The 27826-nt window shown below is 34.2% G+C and overlaps 1 protein-coding gene and 1 long non-coding RNA gene across 2 annotated transcripts in view; one reads left to right on the top strand and one right to left on the bottom strand.

Annotated features, from left to right (window-relative positions):
* Positions 1-10: 10 nt before the first annotated feature.
* LOC117110694 lies at positions 11-14667 on the top strand. Its single transcript, XR_004445757.1, has 3 exons — positions 11-3736; positions 13585-13694; positions 13797-14667. It is a non-coding gene; the product is annotated as an uncharacterized LOC117110694 (long non-coding RNA).
* A 2687-nt stretch (positions 14668-17354) lies between these two features.
* The window catches only part of LOC117110695 (cadherin-23-like), a gene marked incomplete at its 5' end in the record, with an annotated part of 48020 nt that continues 37548 nt past the window's right edge, over positions 17355-27826 (bottom strand). The window contains 17 exons of the mRNA XM_033253454.1: positions 17355-19213; positions 19496-19586; positions 20858-20944; positions 21249-21373; positions 21558-21771; positions 21985-22073; positions 22409-22686; positions 23178-23435; positions 23725-23959; positions 24289-24486; positions 25126-25349; positions 25621-25804; positions 25916-26136; positions 26357-26450; positions 26715-26855; positions 27196-27305; positions 27567-27747. Coding sequence (XP_033109345.1) covers positions 18245-19213; positions 19496-19586; positions 20858-20944; positions 21249-21373; positions 21558-21771; positions 21985-22073; positions 22409-22686; positions 23178-23435; positions 23725-23959; positions 24289-24486; positions 25126-25349; positions 25621-25804; positions 25916-26136; positions 26357-26450; positions 26715-26855; positions 27196-27305; positions 27567-27747 — 3699 coding nt within the window. The remainder of the gene's footprint in view (positions 19214-19495; positions 19587-20857; positions 20945-21248; positions 21374-21557; positions 21772-21984; positions 22074-22408; positions 22687-23177; positions 23436-23724; positions 23960-24288; positions 24487-25125; positions 25350-25620; positions 25805-25915; positions 26137-26356; positions 26451-26714; positions 26856-27195; positions 27306-27566; positions 27748-27826) is intronic.

Raw genomic sequence — 27826 nt, 5'->3', positions numbered from 1 at the left:
TTCTAATGTCGTCCATTTTCTTGACTTCCTTATCCTTTAGTTTCTTCTCTTGGTCTCTTAGTTTTGCAGCTACTTTTTTTCTTATGTCATTTATGTCATGTCTAGTGCATGTTTCCGATTTTTTATGGCACTGTGGATCAGGTTTTTAGAGGTGTCATTATCAAGGGCATCTAGGTATGCAATAGTATCATTTTGAGCCCAAAGAATGATGCCTTCTATTGTAATAGTGTTTGCATTAGGCATTTCCCTCTGCTTACGATCTAAATGCGAAAACAGCCATTCCGGTGCGAGATTGTGTTTTGGACAGGCATTCATCTCTTTACGAATTTGATCAGATGCCTCATGAAATTTCCCCCCTGGTAGATGATCCACAAGTTGTCTTTGCATGCAAAGACAAAGGCTATGAGCAATAATAATACCATTGAACCTTAATACTACATTACATTGAACATGTTCGTTTGTTATGATGGCCTGGTAGTTTGCATTTCGAACAAACTGTCTGAAGTTTGGGCGGATGTTTACAAGTACCTTCTAAAATACGTAGACGATTTTGCTTGTGCATTATCTGTGCAAGAGCTTTACTTCCAATCGATCGGAAGTACCACTTGGTTACTAATTCATTAAGTTTTTCTAGTCCCTGTTGGCAAAAATTAAAGATATTGCCATGCAATCTAATTGCTTCTGGAATGTGATATGCCAGAATGTGCATATACTGTAAGGCGTCACATCTTTTGTTAAATATAAATGACTCCCATACAAATTTACCCATTCTTTTGCGGCTTTTTCAAAATTATTGATGTCGGTTTCTGTCATACGCCTATTAAGTTGATTCATCAGTGATTGGAAATTTTTCCAAGATAAAACAATTGCTTCTAGTTTAGGATGTTCGGGTATAATTTCTTCTAAATTTATTTTTGACATAATTAAACGGTGTTCAGGGCCTGTAAATGATTCATATTTTAATTTTCCATCTTTCACAAAAAAGTACCATTCTGAAATACCAATATTGGCAATAAATAAGTGTTGACATTTTGATAAATTTTCAGGTGAAAGCCGAACATGATTATCTAAATCTTGTAGGTACTTTATTAAATGGTAGACCATTTGATCAGAAATTCGAAGAAACAAATGTAGCGTGTCTGGCACCACATTTACCAGCTGAATTGAACTAAAAAGAGGCTTTGATACACAATTGTAATTGTTTTTTTTCTTACCAGCCAATGAACAAATTTCCTCAAGAGTTCTTGCACCTTTAGATACATCACACATAGACCATTCTTTTTCCATGTCAAATCTCAAGTCTTTTGGGCATTTGCACCATAAACAGGAGTAAGATCTAGCAAATCCCCCTATTCCCATTATTTGGTTCAGAAATTTAAGGTCACCGCCACGGAATTTCTCAATTCGAATTGTCTTTTCATTGATAATAATTGATGTAAGATTATCATATTCTTCAAACAGTTTGCTCAATGTAGCTTTTAAGCATTATTATTTTCTGGGCACTAGACAATAGCCAAAAGATAATTGCCCTGTTCAGACTTGCAAGTTTTTTTCCCTATTATTGTAAATTAAAGTTTACAAAATGTGATTTTCTTCCCTGCACGGGTTCCATCCCCACTCAATTTTACTTTAGCAACTCCATCTTTCAATAAATGGTCCTTATGCGGGTCACTCAAAACAGAGTGAAGAGTTTGTTGTATAGAGCGAAAAACACCAATGTATCTATTATCACCAACTGTTTTGTCAATTTCTGTTAAGGGGCATGTTTCTTTCATTTTTTGTTTTCTTTTAAACAGTAAATTTACTCTGGGCAATGTAGAATAACGTTGAGCTATTTCATGATAACCTTTAATTGGTATATTAAAAGAATCAAGGACAAAAATCATTTCTTCAATTTCTTTTTCCAAAGCACTGTTGTTGGCTTCATTTTCATCAGAAATAGATATATCTAATAACTTGCCTTTCATATCCCTCATTTTCAAATGAAGCAGTATAAACCCAGCATCCATTGCCATATCCTTGAAATTGTTTTGAATTGTGTTAATGTTTTTAGCACGATTTCTATACACTTGTGACTTTTGATAGGTTATTTTTTTCTTAGCTTTCCCTCTCTTACATTTCTGGATATTTCTATCTCGTTTGAATAATTAAATTATTTTACAAGATGTCAATGACTTGTTACTGTACAGTAAGTTCTTGTGCTGTTCATACCTACCAATGAATACCATTCTCATCATCATCAATCAAATATTTATATTGTACCCTGAAGTTTGGTGAACAAATAAATCTTAGGTTCTGTAATAGAGCATCTAAAATTAAAAATTAATAGCTAGTTATTGTTTTTATTTTTTGGACTAGGTAAATTTATTTATTGGTCAAACAAAGTAAAATTTGATAATCGGTATCAAAATTGTTGAAATTGTATTGAAGTGGTTAAAGGATTCTTTTCATGACATTTCTTTGCTAGAGGATCAATGGCATATGAGATAAGAAAAAATTGAGAAACTTGAGCATCAATGTAACACTTGTCTTGCAATTGTGCATCTGCAGCAATACATTAATCATGACCTGCGACCCGTGGACAACCAGTGGGGTAAACTCGTCACAATTGTCTATGACACATGGATCAGCTTATGGACAAATCAAATACTGAGACCACAAACTTTTGAATTGCAAGAACTTTGCGGTATACTGCTATGAATGCTTGGACACAAACAGATTGGACCTTCAGGTCCCCGCAGAGATTCTACCAGTCTTCTCCCTCAAAAGAGTTGGTGCAGATTAAACAAGCTGATTACTTGTCATGCTAAGAACATGAAACAAACCAACACCTGCCTATGATATGGGGCTAGTAAGCAAACTTGATGGTGGAATCGACTATGACCCTACAGCAATCAGTGATTATTAGACCTAGATATTATGATGTGTATGATTCACTGTACAATGCATAGTGAGGGTAACAGGTTGGTTGTCCCACAAGAACTTCATTGAACAACTCATTGCAATCACTGAATTTACATCCGCTGACCTATCAAATCAATGCAGGATCGTATACAGGTGACACAAAGGAGGAAAACATTACTGAGCAATCTTTACAAGGCATCTGATCTCTATATTGGAGTTCAACTTGTTTCATCTGATCTGTGACAGGTCCTGCAAATGTGACATGATTGTTGGCATCTGTCGATCAATTTTGATACCCAACACAAAGAGTGGGTAGCTCTGAACTTTCTTCAAAAGCCATATTTTGTTTAAAGTGAAAATCTTTGGCAACGAGTGACTGTATGCTGGAATGAACAGAATTTATGATTGAACCAGAAAACTGCAATAATAAATGTATTATCCACAATTGATGATTGATTCGAAGTATGAAATTTTATAAAGAAATTGGACATCAAGATCATTTCATTAGAGACTGTGGATGACATGGCTGAATTTCTTATCTCATTATGACCATTGGGATCCTTAGACCTTAAATAATAAAAAGAAAGACAGAAAACACCATATCTTGATGAACTTTTTACTGCATACTGAAATGTTCCATAATGTGACCAGGAAAATTGTACATATATATATAAAGTATTTATTTTCCATTGGATTGAAAACATCAATTTTGGCCGTCATCAAATGTCAGCTACAAAATAGCAAAGGAATGGATACAAAGTTGAAAGGAAAAGAGAGGATACAATGAGGTGGTCAATCATGGCATAAGACTGCTCTATAACAGTAGACAAAGGTAACAAAGAACATTGACATCAGAATGAAAATGCATGCAATGCTGTGTTTATGCAATAAAGAAAAATATATTAAATTCAATAATTCTTTATTTTTCTTTAAAGTATATTTAATAACAAAAATAATGATTTTTCAAAGAGTTTGATTTTTTTTTCTGGAGAAAAAAAATATAGATGCCCAAGACATTCACCAGTTATGGATTTTACAAAATAATGCTTTTGATATTGAATTCAAATTTATTTAAATAAATTTATTAGTTTATTGTCATGAAACAATTTGAAGATGAATCCTTTATTTTTCATTTGAATTAATGTATGAAACACATTGTTGTTATAGTCTGTAATGTGCCCCAACATTAATAATACTGAATTATTCCACTATTTAGGCTTTGCCCATGTATGTACACTCCCACCCATTCAAGGCCAGGTTGTGTGTACCATGCTCTACTTGTCCCCTTGTCTTTGTTGTTCTGCTTAAAGTCAGGGCGTGTAACCCATGCCTTCGTTGGCCCCTCATACTCTGTAAAATTTTCAGAAGTCAATCTTTCTGCTCTTCCTTACTTGCAGCATCATACTTTTCCCAATATCCAATTATGAAGCAGTAAATAAAATTACATTGAACAACCTAACAGCATTTTAGGAACTACTGAAAGGTCCACTGAATAATCTCAGATAAGATAGTATAATACATACTCAAAGTATCGAAATGCATCGTGTTGGGATTCTATATTTCAACATTAATTATGTCATCATCAGTAATATTCCTGATGATGACATAATTAATGTTGAAATATTGAATCCCGAAACGATGGCATGCATTTCGATACTTGGAGTGTATTATACAATTTTAGGAAGTACAGTACATACTGTGTAAAATTTTCAAAAGATAAATCTTTCTGATCTTCCTTACTTGCAACACTATACTGTACCTTGTTTACATACAATTAGGAGTTTACATCCTACTCCAGATAGCAGGTAATCCGTAGCGTGTATATACAGCTGACAACGTAGGTATTATCATGAAATGTATTCTCTCTCGATTGCTGAAATGTTTATTTCTTTGACGAAAGTCTATCAAAATAGCATTACAAACAAGCTCTTTCTAACACAATAGTTATTCATCGTATCCGTAGTGTACTGCTGATAAACGCGTACTGCAGGAGCAAAAATCAGCATACGCCCAGCTAAATATAAATACGCACACATATACTGATCATATCACTATAGCAACCGATGACTGCTACAACAGTTGGTTATAAAAAACTAAAATTAAGAGACGGCGATTGACTTATAAAGCAATTAGTAGAGCATGCATCATACACTAAATGGAAAATTATTATACTTAGGTTAGATGAGAACATGAGAACTTATACTGTAATAAAGATTTAATTCACACAAAGAATATATAATATACAGTCGTACATTGTGATTGGTCACAGGTCACTTAATTTACAATAGGGGTGGGACATTCCACTATTATAGAGTGTACTAAATCATGTGTGTGTTAAAAGCAATTTGATAACTGACATTAACATTTATAATCAATTTCCTGCCAAGAGATCGCTCAAGTTTCTTGAGAAGTTTTTGATTAATTTTCTTTTTGTGACCGTCTGCTATTGATAAAGGAAAATATGTGTGTTGATGCACTCATATTTTTCAAGTAATGTATATCGCAGACCTTCGATCTATGAATTTGCTCAGACACCTGTGTGTTGATAATTCCTCGTAGTTGGGGGCAATGTCCCACTCTCCGAAGAATCTCTGCCTCTCTTTTGGTATTCCCTTGATGGAAAACATCATAAAGGCAAAGTTTGGCATTTTTCTCTACTGTATGTGAATAGGGCATGCTAGAATTAGGACTGCCTCCAAGCAATTCAATGTTAACCTGTAATAATCCTTCTTGTGTTGCCTTTATGTTTCTTTCTGTTGGCTCAACCAACATGCCACGAAAGGGATGGAACATGCCAGGATAACGATTATTTCTGTGTCTTGCGACAATATGTGGCATGACACAGATGAGAACTTTCTGCAGTTAACTCAGTGACATTAGGATGTCGGTGTAGTTCCTTGGGACTTTCAGACCATAATAGGAATTTCACTGCGTACACAACTTTATGAGAGCAGCTGACAGAAAGCCATCCACCTGTAGAGTTAAAAAAAAAACAGTGGTTAAGTATGTTGGGTAATAAAATCATTTTTATTTTTATTATTATTATTATTATTATTATGTTACTAAAACCTACCTTAAGGGAAACTTAAGACAGTTTTTGATTAATTTCCTGTTTGTGACCATCTATGCTATTGATAAAGGAAAATATGTGTGTTGATGCACTCATATTGTTCAAGTAATGTATATCGCAGACCTTCGATCTATGAAGTTGCTCAGACACATGTGTGTTGATAATTCCTCGTAGTTGGGGGCAATGTCCCACTCTCCAAAGAATCTCTGCCTCTCTTTTGGTATTCCCTTGATGGAAAACATCATAAAGGCAAAGTTTGGCATTTTTCTCTACTGTATGCGAATAGGGCATGCTAGAATTAGGACTGCCTTCAAGCGATTCAATGTTAACATGTAATCCTTCTTGTGCTGCCTTTATGTTTCTTTCTGTTGGCTCAACCAACATGCCACAAAAGGGATGGAACATGCCAGGATAACGATTATTTCTGTGTCTTGCGACAATATGTGGCATGTCGCAGATGAGAACATTCTGCAGTTAACTCGGTGACATTAGGATGTCAGTGTAGTTCCTTGGACTTTCAGATCATAATAGGAATTTCACTGCATACACAACTTTATGAGAGAATACATAGTTATAATTCTTGGTTTTCCTCTACCTAGATAAAGTTCACAAAGGATCTGTAAGGCTTTGCGCCCATCATCTTTAGCGTCACAGATTATAAGTGATAACGATCTGTCATCCAGACATTGAACAAGCTCCGCAAAAGCATTTTCATTCTTGTTCGCGTCAGAAGGATTCCCATCTCCTGGATTTATTACACCATGTAACTTTTGTAGACGCATACATCCCAAAAACTTAACTTCCCAAAGTTCATACTGGGACTCATCGCCGTTGAACAAAATTCTTCTGGGCCCATCACCTGTTAGATTATCAGTAGCCATAGTAGTTTTGGAAGCAAATGAGGGGTAAAAAAAATAAAGCTACATCTCAACAGTGTTACATGAGAACTTATACTGTAATAAAGATTTAATTTTACCCTCCAAGGGGTCACCTCTTAGAGTAGCAGGCTTATAGGCAGAGAAGTAGCAAGGAGCCACTGTTCTCGACACACAGTGGTGGTGTGGTGTTTTTTTTTTCTAAAAATGCTGAATTTAATACTGCTCACCTCCTTCAATCTCAGGTTCTACTTCTTTTGTGGCAAAGTTTTCGTCATGTTCCTCTATTGTAGGCCTACTACTGCTTGAAGTGGTTTCTGAAATGTTTATAAATTAAATAAAATTCCTTTCAAGTAATGGCAATTAATGTGTTAATTAACCAATGTGTTAATTTATATCACCATGGGCATATATTAGTGTTCAGAAGGTGTTTTTAAAGTGTCATAAATTTCAATTTAACATATGTTAACGTAATGTTGTAACCTGTTTACCTCTTTCAAATACAAGCTCGAGTGCATGCAACTGTATTTATTTAAAATAGAAACGTTCGGCCCATTCTCGGGATTGAAACCCATGACCTTCTGCTGTTTAATGCAGGCACATTAAAGGGACCTTAACCAATTGGACCATTGATTTGGGAATTCAAATGCAATTGTAACTCTAATTCCTCTCTTTCACAAGCATATATATATACACACACACACACACACAAATTTCCTACTTGGAGCAATAAAGTGTATCTTATCTTATCTTAAATTAAAATTGCCTTCAATTAAATAACATTTTACAATTCAGTACAGCGCCGATGAACATTTTTAATGGATATTGTTTTGCGCTTTATTAAATGAAGTTATTATTATTATTATTATTTTACGGTACCATACCGGTTTCCTCTGTAACCGTTGCTTGTCCATTAGCATTTATAATAAATTTCCTGCCAAGAGATCGCTCAAGTTTCTTGAGAAGTTTTCGATTAACTTCCTGTTTGTGACCGTCTATGCTATTGATAAAGGAAAATATGTGTGTTGATGCACTCATATATTGTTCAAGTAATGTATATCACAGACCTTCGATCTATGAAGTTGCTCAGACACCTGTGTGTTGATAATTCCTCGTAGTTGGGGGCAATGTCCCACTTTCCAAAGAATCTCTGCCTCTCTTTTGGTATCCCCTTGATAGAAAACATCATAAAGGCAAAGTTTGGCATTTTTCTCTACTGTATGTGAATAGGGCATGCTAGAATTAGGACTGCCTCCCTTCAAGTGATTCAATGTTAACCTGTAATCCTTCTTGTGCTGCCTTTAACCTTCGACCGGGTCTCTTATTACACAGAAATGAATTGACTCTGTACAACAACTTGTGGAGTTTAACCTTGTTTTCAGATACCTTGGATGTCATAGATCCAAGGTCACCATAAATGAATAATATTCCAAGGGGTCACCTCTTAAAGTACCAGGCCAGGCAAAGAAGTAGCAAGGAGCCACTGTTCTCAACACACAGTGGTGGTGTGGTGTTTTTTGTTTTTTTTTTAAATGCTGAATTTAATAAAATTTCTCACCTCCTTCAACCTCAAGTTCTACTTCTTTTGTGGCATAGTTTTTGTCATGTTCCTCTATTGTAGGCCTACTACTGCTTGAAGTGGTTTCTGAAATGTTTATAAATTAAATAAAATTCCTTTCAAGTAATGGCAATTAATGTGTTAATTAACCAATGTGTTAATTTATATCTCAATGGGCATATACAGTATTAGTGTTCAGAAGGTGTTTTTAAAGTGTCATAAGTTTCAATTTAACATTATGTTAACGTAATGTTGTTTAAACCTGTTTACCTCTTTCAAATACAAGCTCAAGTGCATGCAACTGTATTTATTTAAAATAGAAATGTGCGGCCAATTCTCTGGCCATCAGTTTGAATCTGCAAGTGTGTAAAAAATTTCCCAACCAGGATTCAAACCCATGACCTCCTGCTGTTTAATGCAGGCACCTTAAAGGGACCTTAACCAATTGGACCATTGATTTGGGAATTCAAATGCAATTGTAACTCTAATTCCTCTCTTTCACAAGCATATATATATATACACACACAAATTTCCAACTTGGAGCAATAAATTGTATCTTATCTTATCTTAAATTAAAATTGCCTTCAATTAAATAACATTTTACAATTCAGTACAGCACCGATGAACATTTTTAATGGATATTGTTTTGCGCTTTATTAAATGAAGTTATTATTATTATTATTTTACGGTACCATACCGGTTTCCTCTGTAACCGTTGCTTGTCCATTAGCATTTATAATAAATTTCCTGCCAAGAGATCGCTCAAGTTTCTTGAGAAGTTTTTGATTAATTTCCTTTTTGTGACCGTCTGTGCTTTTTTTTTTTAAAGGAAAATATGTGTGTTGATGCACTCATATAGTTCAAGTAATGTATATTGCAGATCTTTGATCTATGAAGTTGCTCAGACACCTGTGTGTTGATAATTCCTCGTAGTTGGGGGCAATGTCCCACTCTTGAAGAATCTCTGCCTCTCTTTTGGTATTCCGTTGATGGAAACATCATAAAGGCAAAGTTTGGCATTTTTCTCTACTGTATGTGAATAGGGCATGCTAGAATTAGGACTGCCTCCTGCCTCCAAGTGATTCAATATTAACATGTAATAATCCTTCTTGTGCTGCCTTTATGTTTCTTTCTGTTGGCTCAACCAACATGCCACGAAAGGGATGGAACATGCCAGGATAGCGATTATTTCTGTGTCTTGCGACAATATGTGGCATGTCGCAGATGAGAACATTCGGCAGTTTACTCAGTGACATTAGGATGTCGGTGTAGTTCCTTGGACTTTCAGATCGTAATAGGAATTTCACTGCGTACACAACTTTATGAGAGCAGCTGACAGAAAGCCATCCACCTGTAAAGTTAAAAAAAAACAGTGGTTAAGTATGTTGGGTAATAAAATCATTTTTATTTATATTATTATTATTATTATTATTATTATTATTATTATTATTATTATTATGTTACTAAAACCTACCTTAAGGGAAACTTAAGACAGTTTTTGATTAATTTCCTGTTTGTGACCGTCTATGCTATTGATAAAGGAAAATATGTGTGTTGATGCACTCATATTGTTCAAGTAATGTATAATGCAGACCTTCGATCTATGAAGTTGCTCAGACACCTGTGTGTTGATAATTCCTCATAGTTGGGGGGCAATGTCCCACTCTCCAAAGAATCTCTGCCTCTCTTTTGGTATTCCCTTGATGGAAAACATCATAAAGGCAAAGTTTGGCATTTTTCTCTACTGTATGTGAATAGGGCATGCTAGAATTAGGACTGCCTTCCTTCAAGTGATTCAGTGTTAACATGTAATAATCCTTCTTGTGCTGCCTTTATGTTTCTTTCTGTTGGCTCAACCAACATGCCACAAAAGGGATGGAACATGCCAGGATAACGATTATTTCTGTGTCTTGCGACAATATGTGGCATGTCGCAGATGAGAACATTCGGCAGTTAACTCAGTGACGTTAGGATGTCAGTGTAGTTCCTTGGACTTTCAGATCGTAATAGGAATTTCACTGCGTACACAACTTTATGAGAGCAGCTGACTGAAAGCCATCCACCTGTAAAAACAGTGGTTAAGTATGTTGGGTAATAAAATCATTTTTATTTTTATTATTATTATTATTATTATTATTATTATGTTACTAAAACCTACCTTAAGGGAAACTTAAGACAGTTTTTGATTAATTTCCTGTTTGTGACCGTCTATGCTATTGATAAAGGAAAATATGTGTGTTAATGCACTCATATTGTTCAAGTAATGTATATCGCAGACCTTCGATCTATGAAGTTGCTCAGACACCTGTGTGTTGATAATTCCTTGTAGTTGGGGGCAATGTCCCACTCTCCGTAGAATCTCTGCCTCTCTTTTGGTATTCCCTTAATGGAAAACATCATAAAGGCAAAGTTTGGCATTTTTCTCTACTGTATGCGAATAGGGCATGCCAGAATTAGGACTGCCTCCAAGCGATTCAATGTTAACATGTAATAATCCTTCTTGTGTTGCCTTTATATTTCTTTCTGTTGGCTCAACCAACATGCCACGTAAGGGATGGAACATGCCAGGATAACGATTATTTCTGTGTCTTGCAACAATATGTGGCACGTTGCAGATGAGAACATTCTGCAGTTTACTCAGTGACGTTAGGATGTCAGTGTAGTTCCTTGGACTTTCAGATCGTAATAAATAACATTTTACGGTACCATACCGGTTTCCTCTGTAACCTGTTGCTTTGTCCATTAGCATTTATAATAAATTTCCTGCCAAGAGATTGCTCAAGTTTCTTGAGAAGTTTTTGATTAATTTCCTGTTTGTGACCGTCTATGCTATTGATAAAGGAAAATATGTGTGTTGATGCACTCATATTGTTCAAGTAATGTATATCGCAGACCTTCGATCTATGAAGTTGCAAAGACACCTGTGTGTTGATAATTCCTCTGTGTCTTGCGACAATATGTGGCATGACACAGATGAGAACATTCTGCAGTTTACTCAGTGACATTAGGATGTCGGTGTAGTTCCTTGGACTTTCAGATCATAATAGGAATTTCACTGCGTACACAACTTTATGAGAGAATACATAGTTATAATTCTTGGTTTTCCTCTACCTAGATAAAGTTCACGAAGGATCTGTAAGGCTTTGCGCCCATCATCTTTAGCGTCACAGATTATAAGTGATAACGATCTGTCATCGAGACATTGAACAAGCTCCGCAAAAGCATTTGCATTCTTGTTCGCGTCAGGAGGATTCCCATCTCCTGGATTTATTACACCATGTAACTTTTGTAGACGCATATATCTCAAAAACTTAACTTCCCAGAGTTCATACTGGGACTCATTGCTGTTGAACAAAATTCTTCTGGGCCCATCACCAAGCAATTTGACAACTGACCTCCCAAGGTATAATTTACAAATAAACTAATCAATCTGTCACTATAATGTCAATAAAATGAGAGCCTCACTTTGTTAACAATTGTTAACAGTTGTTTATGGTTCGGTTATTTGAGGGAGGCATTTATTCCCAATGAGTCGTTAGAGGGGCATTTATTCAAAGCGGGGCATTTATTTGAATGAATACATTATTACAGTTACAGACTTTCCATCCCATCTGGTTCTCACGAGAGCCCTAGTATCCGGATGATCTATCTTTCTTTACACCACCTAATCTCATTTCAATATTGGTTTGTTTCATTTCATGGCACACATTTAGCTTTTTGTGTACCACCACTTCGCTTAGCAAAGATCTCTTTTGACATCTGCAAAGCACTGTAATCCATTTAACTCAATCTTAGGTGCCTCCATGGGCTGAGCTACTATTCTGGAGACCCAAGCCTGAACAATTAGCGTAGTGCTTATTCTCAAATCTTTCCTTCAATACATTTCTGCTAATGTATAACCTTCGACCGGGTCTCTTATTACACAGAAATGAATTGACTCTGTACAACAACTTGTGGAGTTTAACCTTGTTTTCAGATACCTTGGATATCATAGATCCAAGGCCACCATAAATGAATAATATTCCAAGGGGTCACACCTTAAAGTAGCAGGCCAGGCAAAGAAGTAGCAAGGAGCCACTGTTCTCAACGCACAGTGGTGGTGTGGTGTTTTTTTGTTTTTTTTAAATGCTGAATTTAATAAAACTGCTCACCTCCTTCAACGTCAAGTTCTACTTCTTTTGTGGCAAAGTTTTTGTCATGTTCCTCTATTGTAGGCCTACTACTGCTTGAAGTGGTTTCTGAAATGTTTATAAATTAAATAAAATTCCTTTCAAGTAATGACAATTAATGTGTTAATTAACCAATGTGTTAATTTATATCTCAATGGGCATATACAGTATTAGTGTTCAGAAGGTGTTTTTAAAGTGTCATAAGTTTCAATTTAACATTATGTTAACGTAATGTTGTTTAAACCTGTTTACCTCTTTCAAATACAAGCTCAAGTGCATGCAACTGTATTTATTTAAAATAGAAATGTGCAGCCAATTCTCTGGCCATCAGTTTGAATCTGCAAGTGTGTAAAAAATTCCCCAACCAGGATTCAAACCCATGACCTCCTGCTGTTTAATGCAGGCACCTTGAAGGGACCTTAACCAATTGGACCATTGATTTGTGAATTCAAATGCAATTTTAACCTCTCTCTTACCTTAAATTAAAACTGCCTTCAATTAAATAACATTTTACAGTACCATATCGGTTTCCTCTGTAACCGTTGCTTGTCCATTAGCATTTATAATAAATTTCCTGCCAAGAGATAAGAGAAAATAGTGGTTAAGTATGTTGGGTAATATAATCATTTTTATTTTTATTATTATTATTAATATTATTATTATTATTATTATGTTACTAAAACCTCAATAAGTGAACTTTATCAATGTCCTACGTGGCATATCCATTAAATGATAACGGACTGAATGACAAGTACACCAGGGTAACCCCTACTATTTTCGAAGGATGTACTGGGTCTTTGTGCACATGAGCCATTTGAACCAGCGCTGATATTATAACTGAAGGTTACGGCTTCCTGACTTAACTGCTCGGCCAATCAACTCGTCATTATTTATGCAATGCTAGTAACCTAGTTGTTCAATGCTTGGGGGTACATAAAATAGACATTTTACTTTATTTTGTACAGAATGATGATGTCCCATTAAATTTTTTTCCTTTTATTTCTACAGTAACTCCTGGAAAAATGTGTCGGCTTAATAAAAACTTAATTTGTGTACAGTATTGAGACATCCACTTTGGTATCGCACTACTTTTGGTATTACACTACTTTTGGTATTAGGTAAGTTCGTGGTTCTAGAAATAAGATTAATAATGTTTACTTATTTTTCCACGTATAGTACCATTATTAACCATGATTTCAATAAAATGGTTAATATTTCAGGTGTTCTTGTCCATCAACAACTTCAAGGCGGAGGTTGCCCACCTGACTGGTTTGTCCAAGACGAGACTGAAGTCCTAATACAATAATTTATATGATAAGTCAATCGTGACGTCATCACTGCAACTCCAATGTCTATCCCCCGCAGTCCACTAATTTTTCAATTAGTGGATGCTTGGTTAGATTTTTTTTAGGTTTGTGTACAAAAGAAAAGTCTTATTATTTCGTCACCGCGAAGACATCGTGCACTTTGATGAAAATTGAATTGTAATTGATAATCACTTTCATAAAATAAGTTTAATTCAATATTAAATATGAACAATTAAGGAATTCATTGAATCAATGGACCCTCATGAACAAAACAAAAACTGAAGATTTAACCTGATTTTCTCACCTTGCATTTTCATATTTATTATTTAAATTTTTTATTTTCTTAAGTTTCTTTTAATGTTCCTTTTAAATATTTTTTAATTTGTAGTTAAGTTATCATTATTTTTGGTTACAATGTGTATATATCTGCTTTTAACATTTTGTAGTTAAGAACTGAACCACTTTGGAAAGTAATACTATGTATTGAAAGTGTATATTCAGTATAAAGAAAGAATAAATAAATAAAATAGCATTACAAACAAGTTCTTTCTAACACAATGCAAATTACAAGAGTTATTCATCGTATACGTACTGTACTGCTGATGTGTAGTTAACGCGTACTGCAGGAGCACAAATCAGCATACACACAGCTGAATGTAAATAGGCACACAGTATACTGATCCTATCACTATAGCAACCGATGACTGCTTTGTTTGTTATCAAAAACTAAAATTTAAAGACGGCGATTGATTTATAAAGCAATTAGTAGAGCATGCATCGTACACTAACAAAAAAAAATTATTATACTTAGGTTAGATTTAATGCATTCAAGAATTTAACCTTCGTATAATAATTTTTCTATATTGTAATATGCGGAGCTCTACTAATTGCTTATAATTATATAATCTAATGGAATATATAAGTAAATAAGTATTTTTCTTTTTTTTTTTAATTTTACCTTCGACCTGACCAAAAAAATCACCTCTCCACAACAACTGCAAATTATTGATTATGTAAATATACTAAATTAATTAATTGTAACCAATTGTAATTATTGTAACTAAACTAATATTATTTGGTGAATAATTTATTTTATACTAAATGAAAATTGTTTAAATAAATTATCTAGACTAAATATTGTATATTGTAAGATGAATTTCTTTTATTATAATGTCATGTTAACTGTATTGTATGTTTAAATATGATTTATTGTATGTGCTCTGGGGTCGGCTTGCTGGTAGAGTGCTTTATAAATGTCACATATTAATAACTCCCAGCTAATGCTCACAACATTTTGCATAAATCTGTCACACAAGTTATGATACACAAAATTAGCATAAGCAGAACTCATATCTTAATGAGGGCACCCAGTTAGCATGCTCAATTATTATGTATAAAACTGAGGCATTCCAGTATGTTTTAGGCTTGAAAATGATGATGTGGTCTGTAATGTAAGTAATACCAGGGAACAGTTAACCGTTCCCTGGTAATACATTAGGTATAATATTTTTTTGTACCTGTACTATCATTATTGACAGTTCCCAAAACTGGTCTATCCTATTGTTTGATTAGGGTTTGCCCATTGCTTAACAATGGGCTCAGAGCTTCAAAGGAGCTTGTACAGTAGGTAGCCTTGATCAGTAGAGTAAGACTGCTTTGATCGTTAGTTTAAACATGGAGGTATAAATACCTCCGTGGTTTAAATCACTGTTATGTCACCTACTAGAGATAATGTTTTGATTGGTATTTGTGCATATAAGATTGTAAATATGGATAATTTTTTTCATTCCTAAATATGACATAATTAATGTTGAAATATTGAATCTCAACATGATGGCATGCATTTCAATATTTGGAGTATATATTATAATTTTTTAATGTTTTGAGGACAATAAATGAGAGCCAATGCAGTTCAATTGATGTTCCTGTCAGTACCCAAGTCAGTATGGTATATTCAGTTCATATTACTATATACTAAATAAAAGTGTTTTAACTTCAATTTTGTATACTGTATTGTTAAACTTTATTTCAAATTCATTGTGTTTTTAAAAAATAAATGCATTGGTATTTATCTCAATTTCATTGTGTGCATGTCTATTTATTAACCCAATGCCGGGTGTTCATTCAAATTAATGGAACATTTAATTATATTTAATGCACATAAATAGGCAAAACTATAATTAAATCCATTAGCAGATTTATCTCTGTCATTTTAAACCCTGGGCAATTTTATTCCTATTATCATTCTAACTTATTCATAACTATCCCCTCTGTAGGAGATAATATTGGTAACATTAATATAATAACACATAGCATAATAATCATTACAGAAAGGCATGTGGTAATAGATAGACTTGTATAATATTACTTGGTACCAGGTCACTACGATGTATTGTCACTGGTGACGTCATCACTTTCATTTGCACTGAATCTTCCTATCCCTGACTGATATAGTCCCAAAGCTGGGGTACAGTACATCGCAATGGAATATTTCGTTGCTAGGCTAAGCTATGAACGCATGCTGCGAACATTTAATAAAATGTCACTCTACGGCGCTGGACTCAAAAGTCTTTTTCCGTAATAGGCAAGGTCTAGAAAGGCATAATGGTAATGAGATAACAATGTGATTGTGCAAAAATTAGGCAAAGCTGAAATAATGCATAATAATGTTTACAATACATTTTAATTAAAGAAATGTCTGCCAGTAGAGCTGTGTAAAGAGTGTCGGTGTGCGTACTACTAACAAATCATCGTGATAGTGATGGATATGGATGGGGATCTCTCTAAGACTAATCTAAAAGAGTTGTCCGTAAATGTTATACTTGTAATAATCTTGTGTAAAGTGAACTGAGGGGTTGTGTATTTTACTGTAACATAACAATTTTTAATTAAATAAGATTATATAATTGTGTATGCACCACACACCATGTGCATAAAACTTGCAAAAGCTAGTGCCAGCCGAGCTGTAGCCTTAAACGGAAGGAGTAATATGCGCACGTAATGCATACCCACAGTAATCACTCAGCAACCGGCCACCACAACCAGCAGTTTAATTTTTTTGATTAGAGAGCCATAGAAAATGTGGATGTCACAACTGACTTAAAAAGCAATTATAGTAAAACAAATGCAGTAATGCATCTAATAAAAATAATATAATAATATATGAAGCTTATAAACGACATGTTTTGACGTGTCACCCGTCATTATCAGACAATAATACTTGTAGTAATTTCATATCAGGAAATAATGGCTCCTTTGGCTTCTTTTACAATAATGTCTTTTTTATAGACTACCAAAAAAATAAACAGCAGAAATTCCAACCAAATTATTAAAAAATACTTTATTTATAAAACATATTTCATAGTTATTTGCATAATAAAATTTTAATTACAGTATTAAAAAAAAAACAAGTATAGTCACAATCACAAAAAAAAAATGACGAAGAACAAACAAATACTCGTAATTTGGTAAGTCGTGCTCATAGCGCAGCTAAATTGTTTGTAGAAAACCATTGGAAAGAAGCAATTTTCAATGGTCACAGAAAGAATCCAAATTCGCGCAATAATCTGCGCACTTATCACTCATTTAAATCCATTTATGGAACAGCTACTTATGTAACCATTTTCATGAAGAAATGTAATAGGTGAGCGTTAGCCCTTTTTAGGTCAGGTTGTGCCCCGATTGCAATTGAGGTTGGGCATAATAACAATATACCAGTTGATGATATAAAATGCTGTCTGTGCAACTTGAACAGTATAGAAAATAAATTACACTGCTTTACCCACCTGTACGATTATATTGTTCAAATCAACCCATCCTTTGCAGATTTAACCTCTAATGACAAATTCAATTTTTTAATGAGCGATGGCAACCACTATTATAGGGTAGCTAAATTTGCCTATCAAATCCTCTTTTTATGGCAGTCTGTTGTGTTTAAGTAAATCCTATTTTAAGAAATGTTTGTATATTTTGTTTTTAAAACTTTTTTAATCATGTTTCTGCATGTGTTTTAAAAATGTCCTGTATTTCACTCATAAGCCAGAATTGGCTGGCCTCTATTTTAATCTGAGAATGTGAAACAAATAAGTAAAGAAATAACTATTTTGGCGGGCCAAAGACAGTGTTTTAATTCATTTTTGCGAGCTGCAAAAAAATCACTGGCAGGCCCCACCTGTAACTTGAAAAACATTTATTAATGAGAAACATTTACTGAATGAAATTTAGTTAAAGACAAACAGTGAGAAACATCTGAGCTTACACTTATACAAATTACATTATGAAATAAAAACATTAGGGAAACTTACAGTATCCATGTCTACTGTTTTAAAATACATCTTCACTTAAATATTTTACATTTAAATTTAAAGGTGGGTTTCCTCCTCATGGAATGCAGGGTTTGTAACTCCACTAAAACTAAAATTATTGTTGTCAGAAATTTCTTGCATAAGTTCCACAGATGAATCATCGCTTAGAGCGACTTCTCCACCCATATCCACACGGAGACGTTGGTTGGCTGCTTCAGATTGTTCTTTGGAACCATCATCATCTGCATTAATGGTATAAACATATGTTCTTTGTTTAGCTGTTGTTGTTGATATATCAGAGTTTTTGTCAGAGTCATGCACTGAATCATCATCAGAAAATTCAGAGGAGTGGTTGACAGTGTAAGTATGTTTTTTACACCCATCAGATTCTGAATCTGACTCCTCAGATTCTATCTCTGTTACATGCCCATTCACAATCGGCTCATCTTTATCACCATTTGTTTTCAGTTTGTATGTTGTCACACTTAAGACGGTAGCCTGCGTGGATGACGATGTTGATTCTGATGATACATCCGCACATTCTCCATCCTCTTGGATGGTAGTGGGTCTCATTACTTTTGCGTAGAGATCATGATTATGTCGGCCATGTTCCAACGATGACCCTTCTGTCAACGATGAAATCATCGATGCCTCTTCCTCTGCGATAGTACTTAACTGGTTGTCATAATCAAGCTCTTGTCGGTATGCTGCTGCTGCAGAGTCTGTTGATGTCAATTCCTCAAGCATCTGGTGGATTTCCTTGACCCGCTTGGGTGTCAACATGCCACTATGCGTCTCCTCAAGTTCAGACTCATTTATTGGGATAGCACGAGGGTCTAGTGATGATCCATAGGCTGCAAGTTCTTGCTTTAAAAGTTCAATTGAACTCGCTTCAGATGGCGTATTGCTTGAGCTTTGGCCTGGCGGTGGAGGAGGTGGAGGTAGTGCATTCTGGATTGTTCCATTCTTGGCTTTGTGTGAGGCATCAAATGTGGTTGTCCCAGAGAAGAAGTCCATTGGCCCATCCTGGTAAAAAAAGGAGATACAATACACTGGTAAATAAATCATTTTTTATACAAAAGAATATCAGAATTATTCATTTAAATTAAAATCAAGTTTATTACTATGAATTATTATAGCAAAGATGTACTGATAAATATCCGCTATATAAATATAACATTATTGTTATTATTATATAAAAAGTTGTAAGTAATAAGTTGGAATGATTTCCACATTTGAACAGTGCAGACAATAAATGGTAACTTATTCTAAAGAAATAATGAGCTTGCTGGTTGTGGTATTACGTACCCTGTATGGCACTTGCCGGCTGTCAATCAATGATATACTATCGGGCCAGTCACTCATGCTAGCCTCTCCATCCAGCCAAAAAGGATTGTCACTAGAAAATTACACAATACATTGAAATCTAGTGCTATATGTACTGAATACTATATGTACTAAAACAAAATATAATATATACAAGTTTGCAAATGTATGTCACATCTTACAACTACTGATATTGCATCGTGCTGCAAACAACTATCAGAAAATGCAAAAACCAAAATAATTATGTAAATTTTAAAATCTTTATGGTTGAAATAAATATTAATATTGGATAAATAAGACCTACTACATCCATGAATTTTAGAAATATCAACAGAAAACACATGCATCTTATGGGATTGATAATATATTTGAATAGCCACATCCATTCCATAAAATAAAAGCATTAAGAGTATCAACAAATAAAAATGATTCATTTTGAGATAAATGAACAAGGATTGGGAATTTACACTGGGATAGTGTTAGGGACTCAAAATTAGAAATGAATTAAATTTGAAATATATGAAAGGAATGACTAAGATGAAGAAACCAATCACATAATAACAGCATTACATTATAAATATGGAAAAGGAAAAGTAATTATACTAACATCATGCAATGAAGTTTAATCTGTGGTAACAAATGGCAAAATAAACAGTAATAAATTGTGTTTATAAAAGCAAAAATAAAGTTTAAACCATGTAATATCACCAGCATGAATATCAAAAAACGTAAAAAGCACCATTAAAAAATATAAATATTATAACAGCAACCAATTGTACAGTAGTTTTCACCTTCATTTAAAAAAGTATGACAATATTTGCATTTATTCAAAAAAATATCTCAGACTAAAAACTGGGCGGGGTCATGCGTGTAGGAATGCCACATCAGGAAACCAAACACTAAAGCTCAAGTTGAGCAAAACAGTAAATTCTATCTTACATGCGTAAAACACGATATCTGAAGTTGGGGGCAGCACACACCTTAGGGGTTATAAGATTGTTTCTGACATGTACCTTAAAGACCCATTATCAGCAAAACCTGGGTTTCTGAATTTTGTACAAATTGGTAAAACAAAAAGGAAAAAAGCAAGTTAGTTGACGGTATTAAAAGTTACTCCAATGATAAAGATAAGTTCTTTTTTCATAATGGTATTAGGGTCTACAATATAAATGAAATGTTACGAAGAGTGTTCCACACTCCATTCATAATTATTAAACCTTCCATATTGACAATCATGATATACAGTAGTTAAACATTAATTGAATGGTTACCACATGTTAATTAATAATATAAAATAATTTTAATTAATAATATAAGATGATGGTATAATGCTACTGAGCTTACCCTTGGTAATCGTAGGGATTGTTATCAAGAAGGTTCTGAGCATTTCCAAAGCTAACAGCATGACGCATACTCAATTTCTTTCTGTAGCTGTTGAATAAAACAGTTTCGATAACATGAATATTATACAAATAAACTGTTCAAAAAATAAGAAATTATATAATATGCTAAACCAAACACATAAATATCCCTCACCAATATGCACTGGCCTCACCTCTACATATTAATACATACTGTAGGCTCCATCATCACCCCATGACCTTATCTATCTGCTTTGTGTCATCACATGCTGCTTAAGGCCTCATTCATACATTACTTAATAGGTGTCTAAAATATAATATAATAACATGTCCAGAAAAAACAGAAAACAAAATAATTTGAAATAGCAGGTTACCTTTTGCGTAAGCAGCATACAATAACACAGAAAGCAAGCGTTCCAATAAATATGAGAATAGCTATTGCTATTAATGCGATCTCCAACAGTGCCCAGTTTTGTCCACCACTACCAGTAATCACAGGCTAGTAAAATAAATATCAAGTAATATTTATATTATAATGTATATACACATAAAATTAGTAATACAGTAAATAATATAATTTATTAAAAATTAATAAATAAAATGTATATTATAATAATAAATAATAATAACTATATTTTGATAATTTACATAATTTAATAAATTTTTCAATATCTGCTACTTACATAAGAATCAACAACATCAAAAAGTGCATTGATTAACTGAAAATTCTCATCAATTCTCATTAAAACAACATCAGCAGGCATTGCTTCATTTGTCTCTGGATCTACAACATTTAGGCTAATCAAGGTCTGCTCTGGGTCTCCCTTCTCATTCTCCGTAGTGTACAGCACAATATCGTCTATGAACACTATACCCCGAGTAATATTGCTCAACACTCTGTAAAACATAAAAAGCTCAGTAATATCCCCATATTATTAATATTGCTTTACACTAAAAATAAAAAAATATAAAAAGCTCATTAGGACTTGAAAAAAGATTATCAAAAAAAAATACATTTAGTTTTAAATCTCATATTAATACTGTATTTGATCAAATGTTGATTCCTACATAGCATTTTAATTTGGCTTACTAGCAGTTTGAAAAACTTACTCGATGAGCTGATCTTGTTTGGCTTGTACGTCCTCTATTGGTGCATTGACAACCAGGGCAACCCGTTCATTTGGATCAAGGACATACACCTTCAACAACAAACATTATTTATAATAATCATGGAAATCATCATTACTAAAATCACCAGTATCAACATCATTACATCTTTATTATCAACATCACCATCTTTACTATCATCATTATCACATTATTATTATCATCACTACCATTTTTGCTATCTTCATTACTATCTCTATATTAATAATTACCTTCTTCATTATTATCGATCCAAATACATCATCATCTTAATCTTCATAACCTTCATAATATTTGCCATCATCTTTATCACTGCTAATTTATACAGAAATTACAGAAACAACATATTTAATCTACATGTGTGATCTGTCAGATAAATGCCACTAACCTTCAAATTTGCCAAGGATTCAATACTGGATAAAGTGTCCATCGCCCTCACAGTAATATCAAAATACTCATATGCGTCTCCATCAACCTTTTTGCTGAGGGTGATGAGACCTGTTTTCTTGTAAATAGAGAAAGTGCTGTCTGCCTCTGCTTGAACACCATCCTTGACACTAGCGGTGGCCAGGATGGCGTACTCAGTTGAAGTGTGCTCAGCACTGTCTGCATCAACAGCGGTCATTGTAAAAATCTCTGTTCCAGGATCTGCTTCTGCTGGAACTCCTGTATAAATATATTTACACAAATTAGCGGTGATAATGGTATTCTATGAATGAGATACCTATATAATATTGCCATCTACCTTAAACTATAACACCTCTAAAAAACAATATGGTCGTTCAACCTAGTACAGCATATATCAATGCCATGGTGCGTCTTCATACCTTCATTGCCTTTACAGCATACGTGCCTTAGTTCTAACATGCTCTGTTTGAGGGACCTACAAATACTGTATCTAGAAAATGGTTCTATTACTTTAAGGTTTGTTCTAGCTTAAGGAACAATGATAATAGTTTCATTATCTGGATTTGGACATTCTAACAAAATTCTACTACTATTATATGTAAATAGTAACTCTCAATTGCATTATTTACTATTGAATTAAATTATATAATTAATAATGATATGATTAATATCTTGTGTTTTTATATGGTAGCGAAATTAAAACTTAATTTGAAGAAAACACACAGAGAAATATATTTAAAAACTCATACCTGCAATATATACTGCTTCTGCAAATACTGGACCATTGTCATTAACATCCTCCAAATTAATAATCACCTCTAACAAAGAGCGGTCAGACAGCAGGTCAGTAGTTGCTCTCTTCCTTCTCTGAGTTGTTGTGTAGACTGGATCACTCGACACTTTAACAATGAGACTGACTGCTGATCCAACTTCACGATCTAGAGGGCCCACTACAAACAACTCACCAGAATCTTTGTTCAAGTTAAACCTTACTGGGTCATTCCCATCTAAAAAGAATGTTTGAACATTTTACTTTGTTAATTGATGCATGGAGTTCTTAGAGTGAATTGCCTTTTTTTTTGTAAAGATTATAGTACTGTAGTATTAAGGAGCTTCAGGTAGCCAATGACGAGAAATATGCTTTTAAGAGAGTCACTTCAGTTCCTGTAAGCACATTTATATAATTTTATAAATTCTCAGAATCAATATATTGATCAGTAAAGTCTAAACAGAAAAATAATGTAGAGATAATTCAGAACCAATCACATAACATTTTAAATCATCTAAAAAACATACCAACAATGAAGTAATAGTAGTCTTTTTCCTTATCTGGATCGACAGCTTCCATGACTGTGCCAACATAAGTTCCATTTACTGCTCCTTCCGGAACAGACATCACTTGCACAGGAGGAACACCAGGCTCTATTGTAGGGAAACCTGGTTCATTGTCATTTACATCAGACACTTCTATTATGATCTCTTGTTGTGTGGTTTGTCTTGGTACACCATTGTCTTGTGCCGTTAAAACCAACTGAAGACAATAAAACAATGTTTATTTACATATTTGTTCATATATAACAGCAAGTAACCTGTCAATTTTCAGGATGGTTTGGTCCTATATAAACTAAAGTGAAGTTTTCAGTCATGACAAAGAAAATCTGCTTACAAGGTTTGAATACAGAACCGCTAATCAAACTCCGCTCTCATCAATTAAATAAAATATAGTTTAAATAAAAGTATCAAGAATTTATCAAGGGCAGTACACTCGGTATAAAAACTCATAGAATTGCAATGTCAGTGTATTTTAACCTTTATCAATAGGTTTCTGAACATCTCAATCAATTTGATCTCAGGGCTTACCGTGTATGTTTCCTGCATTTCTCTATCAAAGGTAGTATTACTGAGCAATCTACCAGTGTTGGGGTCGATGCTGAACTTGAGTAGTATATCGTGGTCTTCTGTTCTTGAATCATCAAACCCGTATGTGATAATGCTGCTGTCCCCAGCATCCCCATCTGTAGCACTAACTATTGTAATCAGGTATCCAGCATCAACATTCTGTAAAAACATCCAATCAAATTCAAGTATTAATTAAACACATGGTGACAAATCAAAGCAAGGTTAGAAGGTGAAGAAAACACCCTTATCTAGTCTAAATTTATGGCAAATTATATTCAAGTATTTAACCAATCGTGTAATATAAATTATACCTTAATTTTGAGTGCACAAATTGACTCGACATACATTATTTATTAATTCAGATTTAAAATTTCTTTCTTATGTTGAAAAAGTGAATATTATCAATAAAATATAAATATCCTACAATATACCAAAATATAAAAATGTCCATTTTCAGCATTTATATAGAATTCTGGTTCAATTATCATTAAAAGAAAGTAAATTTTGTTTTAAAGTTTAAGGGTATGATCATAGTGATACATTAGGGAGCTTTCGATTGCACGACGACGGTAGGACTATGGAGGACGTAGAACGTAATGACGTCAGTAAAAGTTATCTGCGCATGCAAGAACATTAAAGTCACTTCGTTGAGTCAATTTTGGAACGCAATCTGGCCAAATCTAAGTATGCAGAGAACATAGGATGCCAGGTAGGAGGGTCACGCATGAGTGATTCCGTTCTAACGTCGCGTCATTGCTCAAATCAAAAGCTCTTTATTATCAAAGTTCAAAACCTCACCTCAGGCACTGTAAGCCTCTGACCAGCCACTGGACTGATAAAAACTGGCTTATGATTGTTCTCATCATTAATCTTGATGGAGACTACTGTTGTACTTGATAAGGGATCATCTCCTTCATCCATTGCCATGACTACCAGGTCAAAGGTGAACACTTGTGGGTTTTGCTCAGAAAGCAATTGGACTGTTAAGATAGTTCCTGACTGTTGGTCTATTGTGAAAACACCTAATGTAGAGACAAACATAATTTGTTTAATAAAGTACTTCTTCTACAACAATATGCTGCATAGTCCAAAGGCTAAGATGTTCCACAGAGGTAATTTTATAGTAACTTATTATTGTAATGAGAGTATTCCTTTACCGTTTAATAATATTCCAACAGCAGTATTTATAATTATCAATGGACTTAAAAAACAAAAGATCTGATACACCCACATTATAAGCATTTAAGTATGTATTTTTATTTCTATAAATAAATCAAATGAATATTTGATTACCTCCATCATTACCACCAATGATACTATAAACAACTTCTCCATTGGCACCCTCATCCTCATCCTTTGCTGTTACCGTGACAACCACTGTGCCTATATCAACACTTTCTGAGAGCACTTGGATTGGTAAGAAAGAAGGCTCAAAATGTGGCACAACATCATTGATATCCTCAATAGTAATGGAGACCTAAATGAAAAGATATATGATATATAAGATATGAAACAAAAGCACATTCAAAACTTATCATCACCTAATTTATTATTACCATTGCCTACATGTGAATATACTGCAACTTACTTGAGTTGTTGAAGCCAACCCATCTTGGTTGCTGGCTTGAATTATGAGGGTGTACGATGCAACTAATTCCCTGTCTAGCATTGTAGTAGTTTCCAATTCTCCGGTGGATGAGTTGACTGCAAAGGCCTTAGCAGAATTCCCTCCAATGATGCTGTAAATTATCTGTGAAGTGTCGCTGCCAGCATCATTATCTACTGCTATACATCTTCCAACATAATACCCTGTAAAATACACAAATCAATCGTAATGTTGGTAGTCTATGAGTGAGATACTTACCTGGATAACCGACTAATTGCCATTGCTCCCAATACGGAACACCCCTTCGAAAAAAATGGAACAGTCCGACCCAAGGCGCCACGTGCGAACCATCTCCCTAACAAACGTCCTCATTCCCTTTTCGACGTTGTTCGAAGTTGGATACACTCTAGCCTTTGAAATTACTAGCAGTCTTTTCAAGCAATTCTGTCATCGCACGCGTCTGTTGCGCAGCACGGATTCGCATTTGTTTGTTCGTCTCATTTTCAGAGCTGATTTCCTAGCGAAGACGCAGACTTTAGTCGGTTATCCAGGTAAGTATTCACGAAATAGACTAAATTAGGTGCATAGTTGTTATCAATAATGCTAAAACCTGAAAACAAGTCATCAGTAATAGAAATATTATACTGAGCAGTAGAATTTTAAACTGTAAATGATTAAGAGGAATTTATTAGGTTAATCTAATATTAAATTGATAATAGATGTCAATCAGTCATCCTCTGACAAAAGTTTTCTTAAAATGAATATAAAAAAAAACACTGACTAATGTCTCAATGGAAGAGTCTTCAGAAATGTTTGCATAGTAAGTAGGTGATAGGAACTCAGGGTCATTGTCATTTACATCTAAGATTTCAACCTCCACTAGAGGCTGCGACGACATCTGAGGGAAACCATTATCAGAAATCTGTAATAAAAAATTACAATATGATCATTTCAGTTACAACAAGTAACATCTAAGTTTAGTAGTATACATTTCTTAAAGTAAACCAATATTCACTGTTATTTTGTTCTGTGGAACTTATATATTGGAAACCAGATGAAACTATTTAGCTAAATAAAAAATAATTGACATCATGCAAAATTCCTACCAATGGCATGGAAAAGGGGTTTGGGGAGGGAGGATGCTTATTGCAGGAAGGGGTTCTCGAAAATTCAAAGATGATGTAACAAAACTATATGCAAGCACTTGAATAATATTAATGCACAATAGGTATAAATAGATTAAAACATAAAATAACTATTACCTCAATTGTCAATATTGTGGTACTTGGATAGGCATTTGACTCCCTATCAAGTGACACTGTTGTAAATAGCTCCCCTGTCGATGAGTTTATTCTCAACAATGAAAGAAATTCTGTCAACAAATTTTTAAAATGCGAAAGGTTAGTAATAATAGGGAATATCTGCCCTAAATGTAGATGGGGGCTCCCCTGCTAATGCGTTTATTCTCGGTAACAAATTTTAAAAAATTATAATAATAGGGAATATCTGCTCCAAATGTAGAAAAGGCTAAGACACCTACCAACTTTTTTAGGATATCCAAATAATAGTATTACCATTTAAACAAAGTATATGGATGATAGGTCACTTAAAAAAGTCAGACTCAATGGATTACCTGGTGAAGTTGAGTTAGTGATTGTGAATGTCAGTTGCTGGTTTGGTGAATTATCTGGATCTTCAGCCACCACTTGGCCAATCAGAGTGTCAGCTGGAAGATTTTCCTCAACCTCGAAAGTGTATTGGTCCATAGAAGCCAGTGGTGGGAACTCATTAACATCTTCAACAGTGACAATAACCTAAGGATTGTTGGCAAAATTATTACTTAAAATATGCATGACGATGAAGAAAAGTTATATTATAGATATACTCCCACAA

This window comes from Anneissia japonica, unplaced genomic scaffold (assembly GCF_011630105.1).
Source record: "Anneissia japonica isolate Jap-2015-1 unplaced genomic scaffold, ASM1163010v1 scaffold16806_len104710_cov188, whole genome shotgun sequence".
Classification (NCBI taxonomy): domain Eukaryota; kingdom Metazoa; phylum Echinodermata; class Crinoidea; order Comatulida; family Comatulidae; genus Anneissia; species Anneissia japonica.
Note: the sequence above shows the minus strand (reverse complement) of the source record. Positions and strands in the feature narration are given on the sequence as shown.